This window comes from Ictidomys tridecemlineatus, chromosome 12 (genome assembly GCF_052094955.1).
Source record: "Ictidomys tridecemlineatus isolate mIctTri1 chromosome 12, mIctTri1.hap1, whole genome shotgun sequence".
In the NCBI taxonomy this organism is placed as follows: Eukaryota; Metazoa; Chordata; class Mammalia; order Rodentia; family Sciuridae; genus Ictidomys; species Ictidomys tridecemlineatus.
The window spans coordinates 875,587-900,194 of NC_135488.1; the positions used below are offsets into that span (position 1 = coordinate 875,587).

Consider the following 24,608-nt stretch of genomic DNA (forward strand, 5'->3'; position numbering starts at 1 on the left):
TTTTGTATTTCATTTAGAGATAGGGTCTCACTGAGTTGCTTAGCACCTCACCATTGCTGACACTGGCTTTGAACTCACTATCCTGTGCCACCGCACCTGGATACAAAGAGAGAATCTTGAGAGCACCAAAAGAAAACTGTACAACTGAGGAAAGAACTTGAATATAATTGTCAATTTCTAAGTAGAAGCCTTGCAATACAGAAAGGAACTAAGCAATAGTGTCAAAGGGGTCAAAGACAAAATTACCAACTAAGAATACTGCAACCAGAAATACTAACCTTCAAAGTTGAGGAAACATAAAGACTTTAAATATATATATAAATGCACCCAAACATAAGTACTTGACCTGTACTTCAAAAAATACTAAAGTAGATCCTTCATATTGAAAATTAAATAAATGTGCATAGCAACACAGGTCATGTGATAAGAAAATGTAATATACCAATATGGATTTCAATTTACTGGAATGATGGGTCATAAAACACTTTTTCATTAAATTTGGAAGACTAAAACATAAAAATCACCATAAACCTCTTACAGAGTATATAATATAAAAATAACTCTGCCATCAATTACATACTTTTAAAAAGATATATAAATATACTGAATTTTGTTTTACAATTGAAGTTAATTTCTTGCCAGTTTAAGATATATTCTAAGCTTAAAATGATTTTTAGAAAATACCAAAGTAAATGACAAAATACTCATACAATGTGTTGAGGGCCACAGCCAAGTCGGGATGACGCATGGCATTTTTGCCAGAAGTAGTGGTTGAGAGGTGATGCCAGCGAGCCATTAAGATGATGACTTTTGAGTTCTCGAGGAGTTCCCTTTGAGTTCCAGTTGAGTTCTTTCGGGGATTCCTGAAGAGTTCACAATGGTTGGGGAAGTGCTGGAGGAGGGATTTTCCATCAGTGGTTCCTGGAGGAGCCGCATAGCGTTTGGGAGAGTTCCTGGGGAGCATGTGTGGAGTGTGCTGGTGGAGTTCAGAAAAAAGTTTGTTCCTCTTTTTATTTTTTTTTAAGAGAGAGAGAATTTTTTAATATTTATTTTTTTAGTTTTTGGCAGACACAACATCTTTGTTTGTATGTGGTGCTGAGGATCAAATCTGGCTGCATGCATGCCAGGCGAGCGTGCTACTGCTCGAGCCACATCCCCAGCCCAAGTTTGTTCCTCTTGAGTGGCTTGTGATTTGTGCCCAGCCAGACTTCGGCAACAATGAATGAAGCAAAAGAGGAATCAAAGAATAAAATGAGTGAACCACAAGTTAAAGTAATAAGAATAGAAAGTAAAAGAAATGTAAGAAGAAAAGAAAACTTATTAAAAAATACAACTGTATGCAGTCTACTGGAAACTCTAAATCTAAGGAAGCAACATAAAGGCAAAAAAAAAAAAAAGTAAGGATATTACATAAAAAAGTGACCAGAAGCTGGGTGGTAAAAATTACTATAAGAATAATATTCTTTAAAAAAATTATATGCAATACCATCTATTTTATCAAATGTGATTTTATTGGTAATAGAAACAAAAATGAAATATAAAACAAAAAAGTAGAAGCAAATATAATTTGATTGGCAATGGAAACAGGATCAGGCATAGCTTATTTTCATCTTATATTTCCCTAATTTGTGAAATACTGGAAAATGCCATCTAATCATAAAATGTAGGCTAAAAAATAAAAATATTATTAACTGATATGAGGAAACCTATACTACAAGATGAAATTTACTCTATAAAATAAAATACAGAAAAGGAAAAAAAAGGAAATTCAACCAACAAATTTCTGAATAACCATGGACGTGTTATTTTTACAAACACTTTGATATCACTACAATTTTCTCCTGTGCCTATACATCCAAAATGAGCAGCCACTGTGAATCACTGACATTCACTATGGCAGAAAAAATTGCACAGAAAAACCATTGTAAGTATTTATAATTATATTTGATAAGAGAATTTCAATGAATAAACATAAGTGATATTAGAGAAACTGCTTTATGATACTAATATATTACAGTGGTTGCACCTAGAGGTCTCAAGAAATATGCACAGATTTCTGAGATGCCTCAAATGATGGAAATGCTATCAGATCATGCTGACCCTCACAAGTGAAGGGGAGTGCTTGGGCTATTAATTTCAATGTACTGAAACATCCTTGCAGGAGAAGGAGGAGACTAAAGAAGAGGAAACCATGCTAAATATAGGGCAGTACTCCCTCTTTTAGGACAGCAAGAGAAATAACCTAAGCTTCTGGCAAACCATTTCTGTGGCATAACAACTTCTCCCCCAACTGTTGGAAGTTTGGCTTCCTCCTTGACCTTTGGACCTCTCAACTGTATCCTTGGCTTCATGAATTTCTATTCACCTAGATACATGGCTCGGGGCTCTCTCCTTTGCACCAGAGGAGGGTGTCCAAACAAAGCTTAGAGACAATGTGTTTATTGGAAAATGAAATCTTGAGATTCTCCCTGTGACTACTGATGTTTCTAATGTGAGGAAAGCTATATCTATTCTGGTAACATAAAGGAAAGAAATTGGATTTTGACATGTAGGTCACATCATTCCATATCACTGAATTACTGTAAGTACCACTAATATAAAGTGAAGGGTATATATCACCTCAAGAAAGCGAGAGGCTTAACCTAAAAAAATGGCATTAACATTTTCTTCTCAGTAACAAAAACTTCCCAAGCCTTTTTCTTGAAAGCAAGAATCTGAAATTCATTCATGAAGAGCAGAAGCTCCCAAAGATATTCTGCAGGGGAAGGAAATTACATAGTTAGCAATTCTGATTAATTAGGAATTCTGGAGGGAGGCTCTGCTCAACCAGGAAGACCAGGTTTCTGTAGGTCTCTAGCATCACATCTCTGTATAAATTCCTCTGAGCAGGCTCCAGACATTCCCATTCCTCTTCAGAGAAAGCAATGGCCCATATCCCTGAATGTCAACAGTTCCTGAAATAAAATAATAGCACATTGACCATTTGATCATTCACAGAGCTTGAAAGCCTCCTGAAAATGAAATGGGAGTTAGTAGAACTGCTCTCAAGTGGGTGAGTCACTTTAATTATTCAAGAAAATACTTTGTAACAGTGATATTCTCTATTATCTAACTCAGAGGTAAGAGTATCATATGTCCAAAAAAAGTGTATAGATCAACTTTTGTGAAATAATATGTAAAATTAAGGCATCAACATAAGAATATACATTTTAATTGTGATTTTATATAAGATCAATTGTCAATTGTTTTCAGAGGAGAAAGTTATGGTAAGTAAGAATGATGATTCTAAAATTTTAAATGCACAACCATGAATCAGAGATTTACTAAACTGTGACCTGGTTTTCTGGATATGTAGCAGTGATTCCAATCTGGGGATCCTATTGGCAGTGGTCCAAGAGAAACTCTTGAACAGCAATGAGGTAGATCACTATAGGGAAAAAACCACTGATGAATTTGAGTTCAATTTTTAAGGTATTTATGCACTTTTATTAAAACAGCAACTAAACAACAATCCTTTTTGACCATTTCAAATACATACTTCTCACTCTAAGAGCTTTTCATGTCTTAGTGCAGAAAATCAAAAGAAAGTGACAGTAGTAGTGTCACTCTACCAGTAAATGGTAGAGGCTGATTTTTTACCCAAGTTTATTTGACTTGTAATTTGGGGGTGCATTAAAGTCAAGGTAAAGTTTGCATGTTAGATCAATTTTCAGAGCAAGGCAGTGATTATAAATGAGAAGACTAATGGAAACATGTTAAGAACATACAAAATGAAATTGATCAAATGATATTTGTGTTTTATGTATTCACACGTAGAAATGTCAACTTTATACATTGAAACAGTAGACAATTTTTCATGCAAATGATCATATATTCCATTTTGTAAAACACACACATCAATTTGGGCTGGATGCTATTTTAGAAGACACTATTGTGATTCACACATTTAAAGACAGTGAATAAAATAAGAGCCACAGTTACTGAGGCTTTTACAGTCTTCATTTTTTCCCTGTTATTCCAAGTTTATTTTGAGGTACACTTTATAATTTTCAGACTCTTGGAAAAATGTGATGCTTGTTTCTTTCACGGAAAATGCAAGGAGGTTATGAGGTTATGTCTGTGAGCTGCAGGTGGAATCGTCCAGGAGTAAATTTGGCAAACCAAAGGCAGAGGTTGCATTCCCCAAAGCAAGGCACAAAGAAAAACCACTAAGAAAGAAGAGTTTCTATATCAAATAGGAATGTTTATGTAGATTACTTAGAAAATCCTACCAAGATTCCTAAAGACAAGGAGAAAAAACATAGCATTATAGGGAAAATCTGGCAGACAGCATTTACACCAAGCAAGTAAGTTTACAACAGCTGTAATAGAACAAGTTGTCAAAGTGTCAATCAACGTGAAAGAACATATAATCAGTGCTGTGATAACACTGGCCAAATCAAAACCAAATGACTTAATAGGTGTTTCAGTAGAATTTACTTGGCATGCTAGAGATTGAGTCTCTTCTAATCATTATGTTCTTTCAGGACTAAGTTCTTAGGGGCAACAAATGTGCATCTTATTGACTCTTGTGTATTTATAGATGATGGAGCATCCAGGTGAAAGTCAACAAAGCATGGATCACTTCTTCAGCAACATCCAATGACCCCAAAACATCTCCAATGGGAATCAAGGATACCAAGACATTCCAATGCCCATTTATCATAAAGAAAATATTTTCAATCCTGCAGGTCACGTATGCCTGGCCTGGTTAGATGAAAGTGTAAACAGAGAAGGCTCCTGAGATAGGGGGAATACACGTGCACACATGTTTAAAGAGTTCAATTTTATGGTTATGAGAAGAAAAGGAAGCAAAGTGCTCCCATGTTAAGCACGAACCTGAATGTTCCAATAGAAGGCAATTTGAGAGGAAAATTCAATGCTGCCAGGGCCACACACCTGGAAACCACCTCCACCTCCTCCTCCACTAGGCTTCCTTTTGGAGTGAGTGCGTGCAATTCAAACCCATTCCTGGAAAACACAGGTCTCAAGAAGCAAAAGGACCTTCTATTGTAGGCTCAAGATTAACTAAGCAAAAACCTCTCTGCTTCCCAATTTCATTCATTCAGTTTTAAATGAGAAAGGACCCATAACTTATTGGGTAAAAGTATTCTCATTCAGTAGGATTTTGTTTTGTAGTAGGGACTAGATCCAGGATCTGTTTGCAGAATTACCTCTGAGCAACATCCATAGCCCTTTTGGTCTCTCCAGACTGCCAATACAGATCTCAAACTTTCAATCCTCCTGCACTATCCTCCTGAGTAGCTGGCATCCCAGGCACACATCACCCACCATGCCTGGCCAAACTCAGTGTTTATGTCCACAGGAGGCAACAAATGTGTAAAGCACTTACATTCATACCTCAAGAGGAAAAACAAAAGCATCCATCTTTTTTAAAAAATAAAAGTAATATTTGGTTGCTATCTCCATGATAACAAATCATTTGCTAAAACATATATCATGTGAATAATTCTAGGATTTGCCAAACTTATATCACATGATTTAGCATTAACCTCCAATACCCAGATGATAAGATATATGATTTATTGACTGTCACAGGTCTTCATGGATGAGGAGGTGATAATTTGGTAAATCTGAAATTCACCTAGGCAGCTATCACTCAATTTTTAAAAACTGCATTCATTTTTCTTCAGCTATAATGGAAGATAGATTTTCCCTGTTTATTGTTTCTGATAGAATTTCCAAAGCTAAGCCCTGGAATTCCACTTGAAATCACTCATAAAAATACAGAGCATATGAGAATCCCATAGAGAACATTCCAGAGAAGAAGAAAGGCAAATAAAACATTTAAATAAAGTAACATAATGCTGACTTCCTTTTCTAAAATTCAACTGTATCCTGTAGCTTTGGATATATTTTCTTATGTTTGAAGCTTTACTAGTAAAATACATTTTACAGTTAGGGAAAAGTTGAAGCTGAAGTAAGTAAAGAAATCTTTTCAAGGTGAAAGCCCAGGAAGAGCAGAGCTTACTGTAAAACAGACAGGTCAGACCCAAGGTTAAAAGGCATCCTGACACCTTGGGCCTTCTCCCACCTCATTCTTACTCACTGTGTGGATTCTTATACACCTGAAGGGTGTGGGTTTTCCTTGAACTTTTGGATTTTCTCCTTTTATTCACAACTCAGAGAAAATGCAGAGAGGAGAATAAATTCTGTATTTCTCCCTTGACACCATGATCCAATTTTTAGGTCACCAATAATCTTCATGAAATGGAGGTTACAAGAAAAATATTCATCTTCCAAGGGGTTATAATTGTCAGTGAAGTGGAAAAAAAGGAGACGCCTTTAAGCCCCAGGACAACCATTTTTACCCCAAGTCTCCACCCCAATCCTCAGTCTGTCCTCTAGGAAGAGATGACCAGGAGGCTGATGGTCTACAGACATTCTATAAGAAATACCCTTGTGCGTACCAAGTGTCATCACCCACCATGGCAGTCCTGAAATCCAGCACCAGGGAAAAAATAGGACACTGGAAGAGGTCATTCCAACTAGTAAGTTTTCTGTTGTAGTGAGCATTTCATTTCTGGGAACTAAATAGCTAAAAGTCACAACTTAGAAATAGAAACATTTACTTTAGCTCACAGTTTCTGAGGACTCTGTCCATGGTAGTCTCACTCCAAGATAGAAAGATCATGGAGTAGGAATCATTGTTTTCCTTGGTTATATTACTTTTGAGTTTTCTGTAACTTATTGTTACCATTACTATTCCATTAGGATTATGTTAAAAGTATTTTTTCCTTTTTTAACTTTATTTGCCTGTCAACACAGGCTGCTGTGCTGCTGTCCAGGGCTTTGTTCTACCCAAGTGGTTCCCTCATTGCTCTGCTTCATGGATCTTGGATTGTTTCAAGTTTATGTTTTGATGATGTTGATGGTGTCATTTTTACTTGGGGTTCAAACCTGCAGTATTTCACCTTACTGGGAATCCAGTTACAGGCCCCAGGATATTATCTATAGTTCTTATCAATTTCCTATAAGTTGAGGAACCTTGGTACTCCCTAGTTGTTGAATAATTTGACATAACTACTTAGAATAAAGGAAAACACTGACTATGCATACCAGCATCTCATAACTCAGGAAGTTAACACAGAAAAGATGGACAGAGTATGGAATGTGGCAGAAAAAGATGCAGCAGGCAGGTAATCCTAGGGAAGAGCTGAGTGAAAATATGGTCCCATCCTTAGTGTTCTTCTATAGCAGCTTACTAAAGAGTCACCCTTCCCAAGCTGGGCATAATGGCACACACCTGAAATTCCCAGCAGGTTGGGAGGCTGAGGCAGCAGGATCATGAATTCAAATCTAGGCCCAGCAAATTAGCAAGGCCCTAAGCAGTTCATTGAGACCCTGACTCTAAATAAACTATGTTTTAAAAGCCAGAGGTGTGGTTCAGTGTTTAAGCACAACTGGGCTCAATCCCTGGTATCCAAAGGGAAAAGAAAAAAGAAAAAAGTCACCCTTCTCATTATGACTTTGATGGTCCTCCTGAACTAACTATAACAATCCAAACATTCATAAAGAATGAACTGAACAGTTTGCTTTTAGTGGCCCACACAAAATATTTGCTAACTAAAAATTGACCTAAATTTCCCTCCTGCCTAAAGCTCCATGGAGTCTGACGCACCTCAGCCTCAGCCAACACATACGCTTTTCCTGTCCTCTCCTAAGTACATGCTGGCTGCATGGTAAAGGATTCTTCCATCTTACCTCTGACTTTTTTTTTTCATAGTCCTGGAGACTGAACCCAGAGGTACTTCACAGCTTAGCTATATCCACAGTTCTTTCTGTAGTTTTGATCTTTCCTAGTTTCACTAAGTTGCCCAGGCTGACCTTAAACTTGTGACCTTTTTGCCTCTGTCTGAGTCTCTGGGATTACTGGCATCCATCATGATGCCCAGCTGGATCTGAATTTTCTATTCTTCATCAATCCTACCCATTCCCATCTGCCAGGTGTTCTATTTGCGTCTCCCTAGAAATGTAACAGGGTCCACTTCATGCTTTGAACATACTTCTTGCTGCTCTACCACTGTGGCTTGTCTTAAAACTGACTTGTTTTATCCTTTACCTTTCCCTCTATGCCTCTCTAACCATGGGCAAAATTAGATTAACTTCTTCCTATATTAAATCAGGACTTAAGCCAGGTTACATGTCCTTCAGCTCATGCACCACAGGAACCAAGAAATCCAGACGTTAGAGTTTGCACAAGAAGTTTTTAGAAAGAGCTCTCTTGAGGCTACAAGGGAATTATGCCTCTGGACAGGGCACAGCTGGAGGGTAGTCTTTGAGTCACCATTTTAAAGGACCTCTCTTCACTAGCAATTTAAATTACAGCTTCTGAGACAGGAGTCCCCTGTGTTTCTCTTTTGATAGCAAAGCAATAAAACTTAATTTTCCTTTTTCTCAACACCATGTTATTATTATTAGATCACTACTGGGGTCAAGGATCAAACTTTCAGGATCAAATTTGGTCACCAGGGAGAAAACTGGGCAGGTCTGGCACTCTGAGCAACCCCACTTCCACACTGAGGAACAAGCTGGCTAATGAGCTCACTGACAGCTGAGCCTGGAGAATTAGGAGACAGGTGAATTGCCTCAGGTTGTCCTGGAGGAGCTGTTCCAGTAAGTAAAGGGAGAGTCTGAGGGGCCTTCCCAGGAGCTTCCAAGGCCCCTTGGCTTCAGGGGCCTCTTGCTCTCCCTGAATGGTGTGGGGCTCCACCATGGGCCTACTCTGGGAAAAAGGAAACTGAATGCAATGAAGTCATGCCAACATGGACATCTGGCAAGTTCCTCCTGTGTGCACATTGAGACCCTTGATTCCACACATCAGGTCCTCTACAGGGGAGCATCAGGTACCTCTGTCTGGACATCTGTGGCACCACTGGTGTCAGAGTTGTGCTTACATGGCAGCAGGGGACGTAAGAGGTGTTTCCCCAACTGGTCTGTTTTAAAGGATTTCTTCTGTTGGCCCTGGTTTGAGGGATTCACTCTGGTTGTCTCTGGGTTTTTTATTAAATATCGCTGGCCCCTTAACACATGGGCAATCCTATATTTATCTCTTGGGAACAATCCTGGCTAACAGGTCCTTAAAAAGATATGTTTAAGAAAAAGCTGATGTTTTACTGTATCGATCCACTGAATCACTTCTTGTTAGCCTTCAGCTCACAACTTCAAAGTCAGGCACAAAGTTTTACAATTAAGATTTGAGGCTCTTAAAAACTCCTCAGAATGGTAGTAGTCAACAAGATAGTTCTGGGGTCTCAGGGGCTCATGTCCATATCCACCAAATCTTCCACGGGGTGGTAGCACACACTTAGGTGGAAGAGAGGGTGAACAGAAAATAGGCTGCTGCCCTAGAGTAGAGACATGCCAGGGACTCACTATCTGAATTGTTATATAATCTTGCTACTAGAATTGGTCTGTCAGAGGTAGGTGAGTGGAAGAAATCCTATCTGGCCAGGTATCCACGCAGTTGCATAAGGAGTCTGACTGGTCTGAGACGAAGTTCATGGTGTAAAAAGACAAAGTTCATGGTGTGCAAGGATAGCAAGGCACCAGAAAACAGAAGTGTGCCCAGCCCTGTTTCTCAGCCCAGTCCCAGGCAGCTGCAGATCATCCCACTGTGGGTCAGGAAAACCAGCCCTATGTCAGAAGTAAATCCCAGAAAAGCTGCTGGGGTTTAGAAAAGTAAGTGTCTTCTACCTCTTTTGCCCAAGCTGGGGAAAGAGACATAAAAGGACAATGGCAATGATGTTAGAACCACTAGATTATGACTTGGGGACAGGGATGATCTCCTGTTTAAGATTTACAGGACACTCCGTTTGCTCAAGGGACACTCAGCACAGAGGCAGAGCAATTGTTCCTAAGATAGTATCCCATCCGCCTAAATGTACAGGAAGATGGAGGGGATAAATAACTGCAGAAAGGAAAAGCAGCTGTGGATGAAAGCAGATGGCTACAGTAGAGAGAGATCTGCAACCTCATGGGCTCTGGACAAAAGAAGAACCAGCTAAGTTCTAACAAAAAGGCCAAAGGCCAGGGCTCTCCAGGCTGCACCTCAGCCATACCACAAGCACAGGGCCCAGGACCATGTGGCAATAAATCAAAACCAGCCTGCTGGCCTCAGAGCCAAGGTCCAACATCCCGGGCACTGTCACCTGAGGCCAGAGCAGCTGAGGAGAGGCAAGGCCTCCAGTGCAAGCTCCCCACCTTGTGTCCTGAGTCCCTGAGCTATTTACCCCTGTACGCAGTCACCTGCTTCTTGAACCCTAAAACATCTCTGTATGGGGCTGGGGGTGTAGCTCAGTGGGAAAGTGCTTGCCTTACATGTGTGAGGCACTGGGTTTGATCCTCAGCACTACATAAAAATATAGACATTGTGTGTCCATCAACAACTAAAATTATTTTTTAAAAAATCTCTGTATAGACTAGCTGTGGTTTTGAACACTTGTAATCCCAGTGACCTGGGAGGATGGTGGAGAAGGATTGCACATTTGAGGCCGGCCTCAGTAATTTAGCAAGGCCCTGAGGAACTTAGCAAGGTTCTGAACAACTCATGAGACCCTGTCTGAGAATAAAACAATAAAAAGGGCTGGGGATGTGGCTCATTGGTTAAAGGACCTGGGTTCAATCCCTGGTTAAATAAATAAATAAATAAATAAATAATAACAACAACAAAAATGTCTCTGTGCTTAATGTGACCTTCACTGGACAAAGTAGCCTGGACATTGAGAAAAAAATGTAGTGAGTGGAGGGGGCAAACTGACCTAAACCACCCACAGCTAACTGACATTGTCTTTAAGGTAAGGCCTGCAAAGAACAGAAACTAAAGCCACCTCAGGTTTGTGTTGGCAGCCTCCACAAAGAGGTCATCAAGGGAGCCAAAAGACAGCATGGGAAGGGCCTGCCTCCATGGAAAACATGCCCACACTGAGAACAGGCCCAGCAGGAGCCCATGGGTGCAACTGACAGTGGGGACTCACCTGAAGTTGATGACATTGTGATAATGATAACAGGGACCAGTCAGTCTCAACCAGACCCTGTGCTCCAACCCCTAGAATGCCACCAGGGAAATGAAGACAAAGGCAGAGATTTGTACATGCCAGGTTGTCCAACACAGCTCCTGGATGAGATCTGCTCAAATTGTAATGGGCCTGGCCATATTGGCAATGACCAAATGGGTTCCATTTTACCCTGAGACTTGATATCATGTAAGAAATGCCTCTCCCATGGGAACACTCCACCTCTGTGCCCATCAATTGTTGCTTAGCATAACATGTTTGGCAACACAAAATGGCAATTCTTATACAATGTGAAATTGTTCTCTTTTTGGTTTCCATTGGGGGGAGGGGTCAATGTACCCTAACCACATAGAATGTTAATGTTTGTGTAGACATTAGTAACCATTTTTAATCAAAATGACTTCCCCTTCTGCTTATGATTTTACATCTCATGACTTTTATTTATTATCTTGAATCATAGCAACAGCCACTTAAAATTAATATACTGACATACTTTATTTGTGGTATAAAAGGTTTGCTCTAACTTCTGGAAGAGCCAGAGAATGTAGGCTTGCAGTCTGCCTTCTGTCCCGCCAGCTGGTGAATCCGGACTGCCAGTTGGTGAATAAACATCTTAGGACCTGCTTCAGGACTGACCCAGTGATTTACTGCTATTTCACCATAAAAAGATAAACTTCTCATCCAAAAAAAAAAAAAAGCCGTAACTCCACTTGCAAGTGACACCAGAACATGTCCTGATCCAGTCTCCATTGCCATCCATCCAGGAAAGGAGACAGACTGCTGGGCTGAAGGTCAGCTAAAATGAGAGTAAGTCTGTGAGGGCCAAAGGGACACTGAGGAGGTGAACAATGTCATCACAAACACAATGCTGTTTAAGGAGGTCCCCTGCCCAGGAAGAAACAATACCCCCTTAAGAGAAGTGCTGATAGGGATCCAGCCTCTTGTGGACAAATTCTTAAAACAGGCATGGAATTGGCTTTGTCAAATATCTTGTAGTACTCCAGCCCTGCTTGATTAAAATAAACAACAACAACAATACCTCACACTAATGCACACTAATTTGTTCAAAGGGCTTAAGAGCTAAAACTAACATTGTTTGGGATATTCAGCCCACATGACCTAATTCATACACCCTGCTAATTGCAATGCCAGGTAACTATGACTGGTTCAAAACACTACAGTGAAAAGATGAATTCTTTTGTATCCCCCTCAAAAGGAATTCCTAATTACAGTTTGCTTTTGACTGAGAGAACTTCAATACAATTAACATATCCAGTATCACCAGAGTGTCTTACCTCAGGGATTTAAAATCTCTTCTATTTTGTTGAATGAGTGTCTAACAAAAGTGTTAGCTGTTAGGGTTAAGGCTGAATAAAGGACTCCTTTGGAAATGTGTGTGTCATGGGCCAGTATATACATGCCTTCACCAGACAAACTCCATTTTACCCTGAGACTCCATTTCATATAGGAAATGCTTCTCCCATGAGAAAACTCTGCCTCTTCGAACATGATTCGGCTTAGCACACCCTGCTTAGAAACACACAGCCTTAGAAAATGTTTCTTTTAGGGCTGGGGTTGTGGCTCAGCAGTAGAGTACTTGCCTCACACATGCGAGACCCTGGGTTCCATCCTCAGCACCACATAAAAATAAATAAGTGAAATAAAGGTATTGTGTCCAACTACAATTATAAATATTTTTTTAAAAAAAGAAAATGTCTCTTTTCTTCTTTTACAATGTAAAATTGCTCTCCTTTTTTGGGGGCAATGTACCTGACTGTACCGGGTCATTCTGACCTACTCCCTATGGTTTTGACTTACTGGTGGCTTACAGTTTCTTGCTATAAGAGTGCACACTACCTCTGCAAGATGTCAAAGGTTGCAGAGGTGACTTGCCTTCTGCAATTCTGACCCACCAACAAATAAAGTCCCATGTCCTACTTCAAGACTGACCAAGTGATTTATTTCTAACATGCCACAAAATATGGATGACCTGCTTAGAGCCAACCACAACCAAGAACACATCCTCTGAAACATTACTGCTACACTAAACAACCTCACCTCATGTGGAAATGAGGTGTCCACTACTGAGGCTCAGTTTTGTAAAAAAGTCACCTATCTGAAATATTAAATTAGCAAATGAACCTGAGTTTGATGTCAGGTTGAAAGCAGGCTATATTATGAAGTCAGGAACAAGAGACAGGTATAATTCCTGAGAATGTCATAGTTCTGCCATGTTTGGGTCCCTAATTTTAGGTAAATAGCTAAACGTCTGTATGAAGAACAAAAAGGAACAGAAATTAAATATGATTGTACACCAGAAAGACAAGGCTGCCTTTGGGAGGTTAAAACAAAGTCTCATGACAGCCCCTTGCCCTGGGCCTGCCTGACCAAAAAAGGTGTTAAGACTCTATATGAATTAGAAGCAAGGTACAGCCCTAGGAATTGTCACATAGAGACTGAAGACATTGTGACCAGTAGCATGAAGGCTATTTAAAATCTAAATGTAGAACTACTATATGATACAGTGATAATAATACTGGGTACACAGCCAAAGGAACTGGAATCCCTCTGTTAATAAAAGACTTCATACTCATCTTCACTTGGCAGTATACACAGTAGCCAAAGTAAGGAAAAAAGTGTCTTTTGGATAAAGGGTGCACCAGGAGATTCCTCCTGCCTGCAGGACACTCAGCTACTCCTGAGAGACTACACCCCTAAATTCAGACAGCTTTCTAATAGGTTAAGACCCAGGTGCTGATGTTCATGAGACACTCCAAGAGAACTTAGGCCAGCTGTGGGATCCTCACATCAAGCAGTTCTGAAACATGGGATCAGGAAAATATCAGAGGGGATAATGAGAACCCAGTGTCATAAAGTCTACATAGGGGGAAAGTCATTTTGACAAGGTTAGGACGGACACACACAAGTTTACACCATGTGAGATTGTCTTCAGGGATTAAACCCAGGGATTAAACCCAGGGGCACTCAACCCCTGAGCCACATCCCCAACTTTTTTTTGTATTTTATTTAGACACAGGGTCTCACTGAGTTGCTTAGGGCCTTGCTAATTTGCTGAGGTTGATGGATCTCAGGATGCTCCTGCCTCAGCCTCCTGAGCCACTGGGATTACAAACTGTTGTAACAGACTCAGGGCCACTGAGCCCTGCACCACATGAGTTTCAAACAGATTTACACGTATGTTGTATTTCACATGGGAACATGTTCGTTAAGAGAAATGTGTAGGATTCATGAGAAACTAAAATATACAGTAGTCCATAAAAGACTCAATTATAAGGCTGGGGCAGGGGCTCAGTGGTAATGTGACTACCTGACATGTGTGAGGCACTGGGTTCGATTGCCAGTACCACATATAAATAAAATAAAGGTCTATCAACAACTGAAAAAAATATTTTAAAGAAAGGCTCAATTACACACCCCAATGTACAGATGGCAAAAGTCATCATTACAAGAATAACCATCTCCCCCAAATTAGTCTATAATATTATCTCATCAAAACTGCTATGTTCATATATAAATATATCACAATGAATTTCACCTCTTTGTTTATCTATAAAGCAGTAGTTTAAAACTATAAATAAATAGAAGGAAGACCAGGAGAGGAGGGGGAATGGGAAGCTAGGAGGAAAGGGAAAGGGGAAATACCACTGAAATGAAGCAAATTATACTCATGCTTGTATGATTATGACTAATGAATCCCAACACGATATATGTCTATAATGTACTAATAAAAATTCAGAATTATTTATTTTTTATATTTATTGTTTAGTTTTAGGACAGAATATCTTTATTTTATTTTTACGTGGTGCTGAGAATCAAACCCAGTGCCTCACACGTGCTAGGTGAGCACACTACCACTTGTTCCACAACCCCAGCCCCAGAATGATTTATTTTTAATGGAATAAGGAACCAAGAATTAGTCTATAAAATTTATCCACAAGGTTTAATATATGTTAACTTAGCCAAGAAACCTTTTAATTATAAGAGCAAAAGAAGTAGCTATCATTACTAGGTAGTGTATATTATGAAACTATAATATTACCATAATGATCAAAGAATCAGAGTATAAACAAAATATACAGATGAATATATATATGATTAAACGCAGGGGCGATTAACCACTGAGCCACATCTCCAGCCTTTATTATTATTATTATTCTATTTAAAGATAGGGTCTCACTGAGTTGCTTAGGGCCTCCCTAAGTTTCTGAAGCTGGCTTTGAACTCCCAATCCTCCAGTCTCAGCCTCCCAGGCCCCTGGGATTGTAGGTATGCACCACCCCACAGCACCTCGCTGAAATTTGTATTCTTAAGTTCAATAGAAATGTCTGTATAAATTCGACCATACCTAGGCCATTCTCAGCAACTTAGCTACACCCTGTCTCAAAATAAAAAATAAAAAGTACTCATGTAGCCCCAAAACAACCACTAGCAAAATTAAGCTTCTCTTCTTGTCAGCAAGATTGTTACAAAGAATGTCAGCAGTATTTTTCCTCCAGAGCGCTCACTGTGGGTTGAGCTTGCTCTTTCTTGAAAAAGCCAAGTTTGCAGACAGATGTCACAGACTGTCTCAGGAAGCTTGCTGAACAGAAGCTTCGCTTTTGTTTCCCTTGGTATCAACCTGTGTCACCTACAAATATGGGATAAGGAGTAGCTGCCCTGTAACCACGCACTGACTATAAATCTCAGAGAAGTTCCCTACCAGGGTCCCCGCATTGCTCCCTCTGGACCGCTGCGACTTAAGTAAACCTGCTGCCCGCGAATTCCTCAGGTGCCGCCCCCTCCGCCCTACATCAGAACCAGGGATGGAGCTCCTGGTAAAGCACCCTGCGGAAGGAAGGTTGGGGAGGAGGGAGAAAAAGCAAGAAAGCCAGCTAGCTCAGGAGGACGGCGGCAGCGAGGCCCAGAGCCACTGCTTCTCTCCTGCAGGAAAATCCCACGTGGAGAGACTTCTCAGACCGCCGTCCACCTGTCAATCACCACCCACCTGGGAAGACTGGGCTGCTGACTCTCTAGGGCCAGCTGAGGGGGTGCAGCAGGCTGGGCAGGAGCTCCGCTGCCGGCACGCTCCCCACCTGCTGGCCAGGGGGACTGAGGGGACACTGCCAGGAGGAGAGCTCAGGCCACGGACCCCGGAGCCTCCAGCAGCTCCTGGTGTCACCGCAGCCAGTCTCGCGGTTCCAACAACCTCCCTCCCCGGGCTCAAGAGGCCCCGCCCCACTCACCATTTCCTGGCGCCCGGGAGCCAGGCGGCCACCAGGGATCTTCAGCACCTGGAGGGCAAAGCCAGTGAGACCCCAGGGCTGGCGACAGAAGCCTAGAGCCAGATCGCTAGAAGGGCGGCTCTGAAGGAAAGGGCCAGGCCAGATCGCGGAAGCCTCCCTGTCCTCGCTGGCTGTGCCGAGATTGGACGGTTCTCCCTGAGTGCTCTCCGCTGCACAACGCTGCAGACCTGCCCCGCAGGCTGAGCCCAGAGAGCCCTAGGAATCAGTGAGGCCAGAATGACAGGTTCCTGGTGATAGCTTTTACTTTTCCTCCCGAGATCTGCGAATTGGACAAGAGGGCCTCAGGCTACAGCTAATCAAAGGCAACGTTTCCTCTTAGAAGAGTGATCTAGCAGCGCCAGAGGACATGTGCGATGAACCTCGCATACAAGGTGACTTCACCTGATGAATTATATGTCTGCATAATATTCACGAGTGGAAATAATATCATGACAGTTACTGTGCAAGTTCATTTAACTTTCCTGCTCTCCCGTCGTGTGAGTCTGCAGCTTGGCCTGGGAAGCAACCCCCTAAGGCAGCAATGGCCAATGAAAATCCTATGTGAAGCACATGGGTCACTTAAAATTTCCTAATATTCACATTAAAAAATTAAAACAGGTGAAATTGATTGTAACGACATAAACCAATATATCCTGAATATTATCCAGATTATTATCAAAGTGCTAATGTAACCCCAAAAGCTTCATCTTTCTTGTAAATGCCAGGTTTGCAGAGGAATGTTGTAACAGACCCTGTCTCAAGAAAGCTTGCTATACAAACAAATAATGTTTTCCTTGGAAAAACCTGTGAAACCTGTCTGTCCCGAAAATATGGGACAAAGACTTACTGCTATGTAACCACCCACTGTCATGTAAACACCCATTGAATCTCAAAGGATTTGTCAACCCTGGATCAGAGATTTTCCAGCCTTAGTTCCTCTGTACCACTAAAGCTAATCAACAACCTGCATCTTGCAAATTCCTTGGGACTCAGGCCTCATCTGTCCTATATCAGTGTGACCTATATGAAATCACCAATGAAGCATATGTAGTTTGGGAAGTATATCCCCAAACTCCCTGCTGTTCCATTGACCCAAAGGGCTAACACAAAGAAAAAATGTAAGGTAATATGTTTTATTTTGTGTTTAGTTTTTTGTTTTATTTTGGTTTTTGGTATCAAGGACTGAACCCAAGGTTGCTTAACTACTGAGCCACATCCCCAGCCCATTTTTGTATTTTATTTAGAGACAGGATCTCACTGATTTGCTTAGGGCCTCGTTAAATTGCTGGGGCAAACTTGAGATCTTCCTGCCTTAGCCTCTTGAGCTGCTGGGATTACAGGCATGTGCCACCATTCCAGGCTGTGTTTTTGTTGTTGTTGTTGTTGTTGTTTTTAAGAGAGAGAGAGAGAATTTTAATATTTATTTTTTAGTTTTCGGCGGACACAACATCTTTGTTTGTAAGTGGTGCTGAGGATCTAACCCGGGCGCAAGCATGCCCGGCGGCGAGCACGCTACTGCTTGAGCCACATCCCCAGCCCTGTGATTAGCTTTTGAACATGACTTTTATATACTCCAGTTGCTCATCTAAACAAGACCTTTGTTTACTTCTCTGTAATGACATGTGCCATGTGCTCCTGTTCCTGTAAGACCTTAAAAGGGACAGGTGTAATCTGGATACTTCATCAGGACTCAGTGTCAGCCTGTGCCATGTACTCTCTATCCTTTGATCCCCAATGTATAATTACTACGATAAATTTTAGAGTCAAATAAAAAGTAGCCAAAGTGAAATGATATATAATCATGTGGGAGTTTAGATGCTCTGTTAGTATGGCTCTTTTTCTCCCCCGCCCCCATTATTGGGTACTTGTTTCTGGTTATAGTTTAATAAGGGGCAAAAATAGTTTTCTAAATTTTTCGATGTGAGTCGAGACCCTCAGAGGGGTCTTCCTGAGGAACTCCTTGGCTTCCTCAGTATTTTAGTTGTTTTCTACCAACATACCAGGAGCCAGGATGGGCCAGTGTCTAGCTGTCCACATGGCCTCCTGGGCAACCATTAGGAATATTTCTTCCAATGGCCCTTCTTTTTACAAAATACTCACTGGTGGCTCCTAATTTCTGGGGTATTTAAAATCCCTATATTGGAAAGCTGTGTTGCTCTCCAAAATTGCAGAGCCCTTAGGACTACTCTTATTCTATAAGGTTAAAAAAATTATTATTATTTTGGTACCAGGGATTGAATCCAGGGATGCTTAAAGACTGAGCCACATTCCTAGGTCTTTTTGGTTTTTAATTTTGAGACAGGGTCTCACTAAGTTGCTTGGGGGTCTCACTAAGTTGCTGAGGCTGGCTTTAAACTTGGGATGTTCCTGCAGAAGCCTCTTCAGTTGCTGGGATTAAAGGTATGTGCCGCCGTTCCCAGCCCCTGTAGCGTAAAATTTGAAAGTACTAATTCAAGATAGAGAAATTTTGGGTTTATTTTCCTATTCTTATATCTATAACTGTCTTAAGATCACCATAATATATAATTAGTATTCTGATTTGGGGGAATACTATTCTCCAAATGAGTTGATGTTTCTAAAAAGATTAATGGACACTTTTTAGTATGCATGATAGTAGAAGCAAATGTGACTCCATTTTGTTTTATGACTTCATCCTGTAAAACAACCATGCCAAGTAGAAGGGTCATAACCAGGGCAAAATGTTCTTTTTCCTTTTACTATAGAAACCTTTAAGAAAAGGGAGCTACCTAATGGAACATTGTTCTGTAACTAGGGTAATGGGGCTCTGTTTCTGTAACTGGGGTGACTGGGCTAACTGAGATTGGTTAGGTTTCCAGCCACTTGACTGTACTCTCCCGCCTCTGTAACCTGGCTTGCTTGCCTTGGCTAGACCCCTAAACATCCCTTTTGCGGTTTTCAGGCTTATAAGGAGTGCCCTTGCAATTGTTCGGCTGATCAGGGGAATAGCTTTAAGTTCTGGTCAGCGGCCACCAGTGTGCTTCAATAAAGGCTTGATCTGACTATACGTGAGTGGTCTGGAAGTCAGTTTATGAAACCCCGGGATGAAGCTTTAGCTATAACATATGTTTTTACTATCTGTTGCACAGAACTTTTAGTAAAGAAGACCACTGTAATACCTGTGACATACTACCACAAGTAAATACCTAACAATACTAATACATTAACAAATTTTACTTTTATTTTGTGACAAAATTCATAATAATGTGAATAAAGTATTTCAAAATCCACTGTAAATAGTTGAAATTATAGATTGACAACTCTCAGGAACAAGTTATCGTCTGATAAATGAATCTAAGTTACAATTGTTTCCTCCAGTTTTCAAAAGTGAAAATATTGAGAAATCTTTGATTTACAATAAATTTACCTCCTTCCAGAGACAAGAGTTCTACACTATTTTATGATACTTGTGAGAATTTCTTTATTTCTACCCCAGCAGGTAAGGATGCTTAACAAATTTTAAGCAAAAGTTAAAGGCAATTCCTCATTTCCCTCTCACATACATCAAGAATCAAGGTACAGATAAGAGCTTTGCTATATTTTTTATATTCCTTAAGGTGTTTTCTTCAGTGTTGATATTTTGCTATTTTTAAGGCATATATTTCAGGCAAATGTCTTTCCACATCCCCTGTAGGTATCAGGTTTCTGATGTTAAGGAAAATTTGAAATTTGAGTAAAGACTTGGGCACAGTATTTACATTGTTAGGGTTTCTATACACTATGAATTCTCCAGTGATAAGCCTGAGCAATTGCTCAAAGGTATGCAACAGTTTTTACACTTGCATTACCTCTCCCTGTTATGATTAGTCTGGTGAAGAATAAGCCATACTCTTTGATTAAAAACTTTCCCACATTTTTAACATTGAATCTCTGCATTATGAATTCTCTGGTGCTGGGTAAGGCTTGATTTATACCTAAAAGCTTTCCCACATTTATTACATTTGTAGGGCTTCACTACAGTATGAATACTCTGGTGTCGAGTAACATCTGCTCTTCGAATAAATCCTTTCCCACATTCTTCACATTTGTAAGGCTTCTCTCCAGTGTGAATTTTCTGGTGTTGAGTAAGGTGTGAACTTTGAATAAAACCCTTCCCACATTCTTTACATTTGTAGGGCTTCTCTCCAGTATGAATTTTCTGGTGTCGAGAAAGCAATGAATTACACCTAAAAGCTTTGCCACATTCCTTACATTTGTAGGGCTTCTCTATAGTATGAATACGCTGGTGTAGAGTGAGGTTGGCTCTTTGAGTAAATCCTTTCCCACATTCTTCACATTTATAGGGCTTCTCTACCATATGAGTACTCTGGTGTAGAGTCAGGCTTGGTCTTTGAGTAAATCCTTTCCCACATTCTTCACATTTGTAGGGTTTCTCTCCGGTATGAATTCTCTGATGTTGAGTAAGGTGTGCTCTTTGAGTATATCCTCTCCCACATTCTTTACATTTGTAGGGCTTCTCTCCAGTATGAATTATCTGGTGTCGTGTAAGCAATGAATTACACCTAAAAGCTTTGCTACATTCCATACATTTGTAGGGTTTCTCTCCAGTATGAATACTGTGGTGTAGAGTAAGATGTACTCTTTGAGTAAATTCTTTCCCACATTTATGACATTTGTAGGGCTTCTCTACAGTATGAATACTCTGGTGTCGAATAAGGCTTGGTCTTTGAGTAAATCCTTTCCCACATTCTTCACATTTGTAGGGCTTCTCTCCACTATGAATTCTTTGGTGTTGAGTAAGACCTGCTCTTTGAGTATATCCTTTCCCACATTCTTTACATTTGTAGGGCTTCTCTCCAGTATGAATACTGTAGTGTAGAGTAAAATATGCTCTTTGAGTAAATCCTTTCCCACATTCTTCACATTTGTAGGGTTTCTCTCCAGTATGAGTACTCTGGTGTTGAGTAACATGTGATCTTTTATTAAAAGCCTTGCCACAAATTTCACATTTATAGGGCTTCTCTCCACTATGAATTCTCTGGTGTTGAGTAAGTTGTCTTCTTTTAGTAAAACCTTTACCACATTCTTCACATATGTGGGGCTTTTCTCCCATATGAATCCTTTGTTGTTGAGTAAGAGTTGAAAAATTCTTAAATTTTTTTTCACATTCTTGACATTTGTAGGGTTTCTCACTGCTATGCCATCTCAGGTGTTTAGAAATGGTTGAGCAATTATTAAAGGATTTGCCACATTCTACACATTTGTAGTGTTGATCACTATGGTACTTGTGATGTTTAGAAAGTGGTGTGGAACTCCCTGCTTGAATACATTCCTTAAATTTGGGGGGCTCCTTTCCAGGATGAGCTCCACTGTATTGAGGAAGGCTTGCGGTTGAGTGAGAAGCTCTCTCACATTCCTCACATTTGCAAGGTGCCTCTTGGCTCTGAGTACTCCCATGGTGCTTTGAGCACTGAAGAAGGATGTTCCCACATTTGTCATCTCTGTAAAGGTTCTGTGCACAATGGCCACACTGATGTTCTCTTTTATTGCTACCAAAGCTAGAGTTCTTCTGTGTTTTGCTACATTCATACTTTTTTTCTCCAACATAAGGACACTGGTAATTGCTTAGTGTAGAGACCTGGCTGAAAGTGTTGCTTGTTTCATTACATGTGTTGCACACTTTGCCGAAATCTAAATCTGAATTTTGGTTAAGAAGTATGGAGTATATAGGGGCCTTTCCACCATCATTAAAAGTGTATGTTTGGGCCCAAGAAGGAATTCTTTGTTCACTGCAGAATAATGGACAGTTTGTAAAGAAATTTTCAAAATCAACACTTTGAGAAACTTGCCCTTCAGTTATAAATTGAATACTCTTCTGAGCTATTAAATGTTCTTGAGGACTATCGATGGTATTAAGGACAGTCACTATTAATTGGTCTTGTCCTTCATAATATGATTTCTGACCTTCACTGTTATCTACACTGTTCTGTATTTTCTTTTGTTGTAAATAGTCAAGGTCACAATTTCCATATCTTCTCTTTATCACTTTTTTAAATAAATGTTCCCTGATGGGTTCTGGTAAAATTTCCTGGGTATGATGAGAAGTCATGCCTAAAAAAATGAAAATAATAATTATTTTACATATTAGACTGAGAATATACTTTAAAAATATAACATGAAATTATAGCTGTCAGGACATCAATGTAGTGGCAGAATAGTACATCAAAGACCATAATTACTCCATAAATATATGAGCTAAATAACAATGGACAGACAAATTTACTTTGTGAGAATTATCCAAATCATCTGAGAATTCACAGTGTCTAAGAGGAGCATATAGTTAAAGAGTAATATAACAAAGGAAAGGAAAGTATGTTATTTTTATCCACTCCTGGCCTTCCTCCTCTAGAATGCACCATTGTACAATTACGGAAAAGCTACCAACTCCCTTCTTCTCTCTCAATAGGAAAAGGAAAATGTAAAATGTGAACATTTCTGGTTTTCTTGGGGATTGTCTGAAAACCACTGTCGGTCTACCATGAGAAAGACCTGTCTATAACAGATTTTGAATGACCATAACACAGATATCCTACAGGGACAAAGAACCTATGTTGTCTAAGGAGAAAAATGGGCTAATCTTTTTAATGATAAACACACACACACACAACACACCCTGTGTCAGTATTATCTGGATAACACATGGAGACCAAGACAAATGACTTGCTTTTTAAGTTTTACAATTTTGGTTATTCATGGATTCATTTCATTGACAAATAAAATGGCATGTATTTACCAAGTATTTCATGGTATTTGAAAATATAAATACATGGTGAAATGACTAAATCTAGCTAAAAAACATTTTGTTATTTTATATAATCATCATTTTACTACTTAGAAAACATTGCATTCATTCTCTTAGCATTCATCAAGAATACAGTACATTAGCCAGTGTGGTGGTACAAGTGTGAATCCTCACAACTCAGGAGACTGAGGCAGGAGGATCCAAGTTCAAATACAGCCTCAGCAAATTACTGAGGCTGTAAGTAACTTAGTGAGACCCTGTAACAAAATAAAAAATAATTTAAAAGGGCTTGGGATGTGGCTCAATATTTAAGTGTTTCTGGGATCAATATTTCTTATGTCCTTTAAAATAATATATTTTAGTCTTTGACCAACACTCCTAATACACAGGAGCTAGTAACCATTTTACTCTCTGCATTTGTGAGTTCCACATGTGAGTCAGAAGAGGCTGCAAATTATTTTCTGTGACTTCCTTATTTCATGTAATGCAAAGCCCTGCATATTTATCCCATGTCACTTCACTTGACAAGATATCTCTTTTCTATTATTAATTCATTGTGTATAAATATCATATTTTTTACCCATCCAACCCCAGATGGGCACATAGGTGGAATCCATGTCTTGAGTACTGTGAACAGTGTCTACACTGAAGCAGTAGTGGAGCTCTCTCTGCAACATGCTGACTTAATCTCTTCTAGTTACCTGTTTAGAACTTGCTTTTCTGGATCACAGGGGCATTCTACTCCTAACTTTTTATATGTGGTGCTTAAGATTAAGCCCAAGAGTGTTACAGCACTGACTTACAACACAAACCCCTTTAAAATTGTTTATTTTGAGACATGGTGTGACACGCCTCTTGCAAGTCCTCCCAATTACCTGGAATTTCAAGCATGTGTCACAGTGCTTCCTGTTTTTCAGTTCTTTACTAACATCCATATTATTTTCCAAAATGACTATTAATCTACTATAGGCTGGCTTTTATATGGACAGATCAAAAATAATATGGTATGCAAAGAAAAACGGACACTTGATTAATCAGGGGTAAAATGAAACATAGGAATTGAACATTGGGAATGTAGGAATTATGAATTACACAAGGAACCTAAATAATCTTTAGTTCACTAGACTTATATTACTTATACTACAGCATACTACACAATTCACAATAGCTAAACTGTGGAACCAACCTAAATGCCCTTCATTAGATGAATGGATAAAGAAAATGTGCTAAAAATACACAATAGTATATTACTCAGCAATAAAAGAGATCCCAAGTTCAAATACAGTATATTCTTCAACTCCATCCATTTACCTGCAAATGCCATGATTTGGCATATAGTTTATAAGTCTAGTGAACTAAACCAGAACACAGAAAACTGAATAAAATCCAGACAAAAATTATTACTACAAACAAGCAAAACTAGTGTACTTGAAGACTTTCTTAAGAAATAGTGTCTGAGAGAGTGGTGGGGGAGGGTTTGTACACAACTGT

At 39.8% G+C, this 24,608-nt stretch overlaps 1 protein-coding gene across 4 annotated transcripts in view; it reads right to left on the bottom strand.

Annotated features, from left to right (window-relative positions):
• Nucleotides 1–11,545: 11,545 nt before the first annotated feature.
• The window catches only part of LOC101976678 (uncharacterized), a 40,694-nt gene continuing 27,631 nt past the window's right edge, over nt 11,546–24,608 (bottom strand). For all 4 annotated transcript variants that reach the window (XM_078027910.1, XM_078027911.1, XM_078027913.1 and 1 more), the window contains 2 exons: nt 16,319–22,426; nt 11,546–11,871 (listed from right to left, as the gene is read on the bottom strand). In XM_078027910.1, coding sequence (XP_077884036.1) covers nt 20,232–22,426 — 2,195 coding nt within the window. In that variant the 3' untranslated portion in view covers nt 11,546–11,871; nt 16,319–20,231. The remainder of the gene's footprint in view (nt 11,872–16,318; nt 22,427–24,608) is intronic.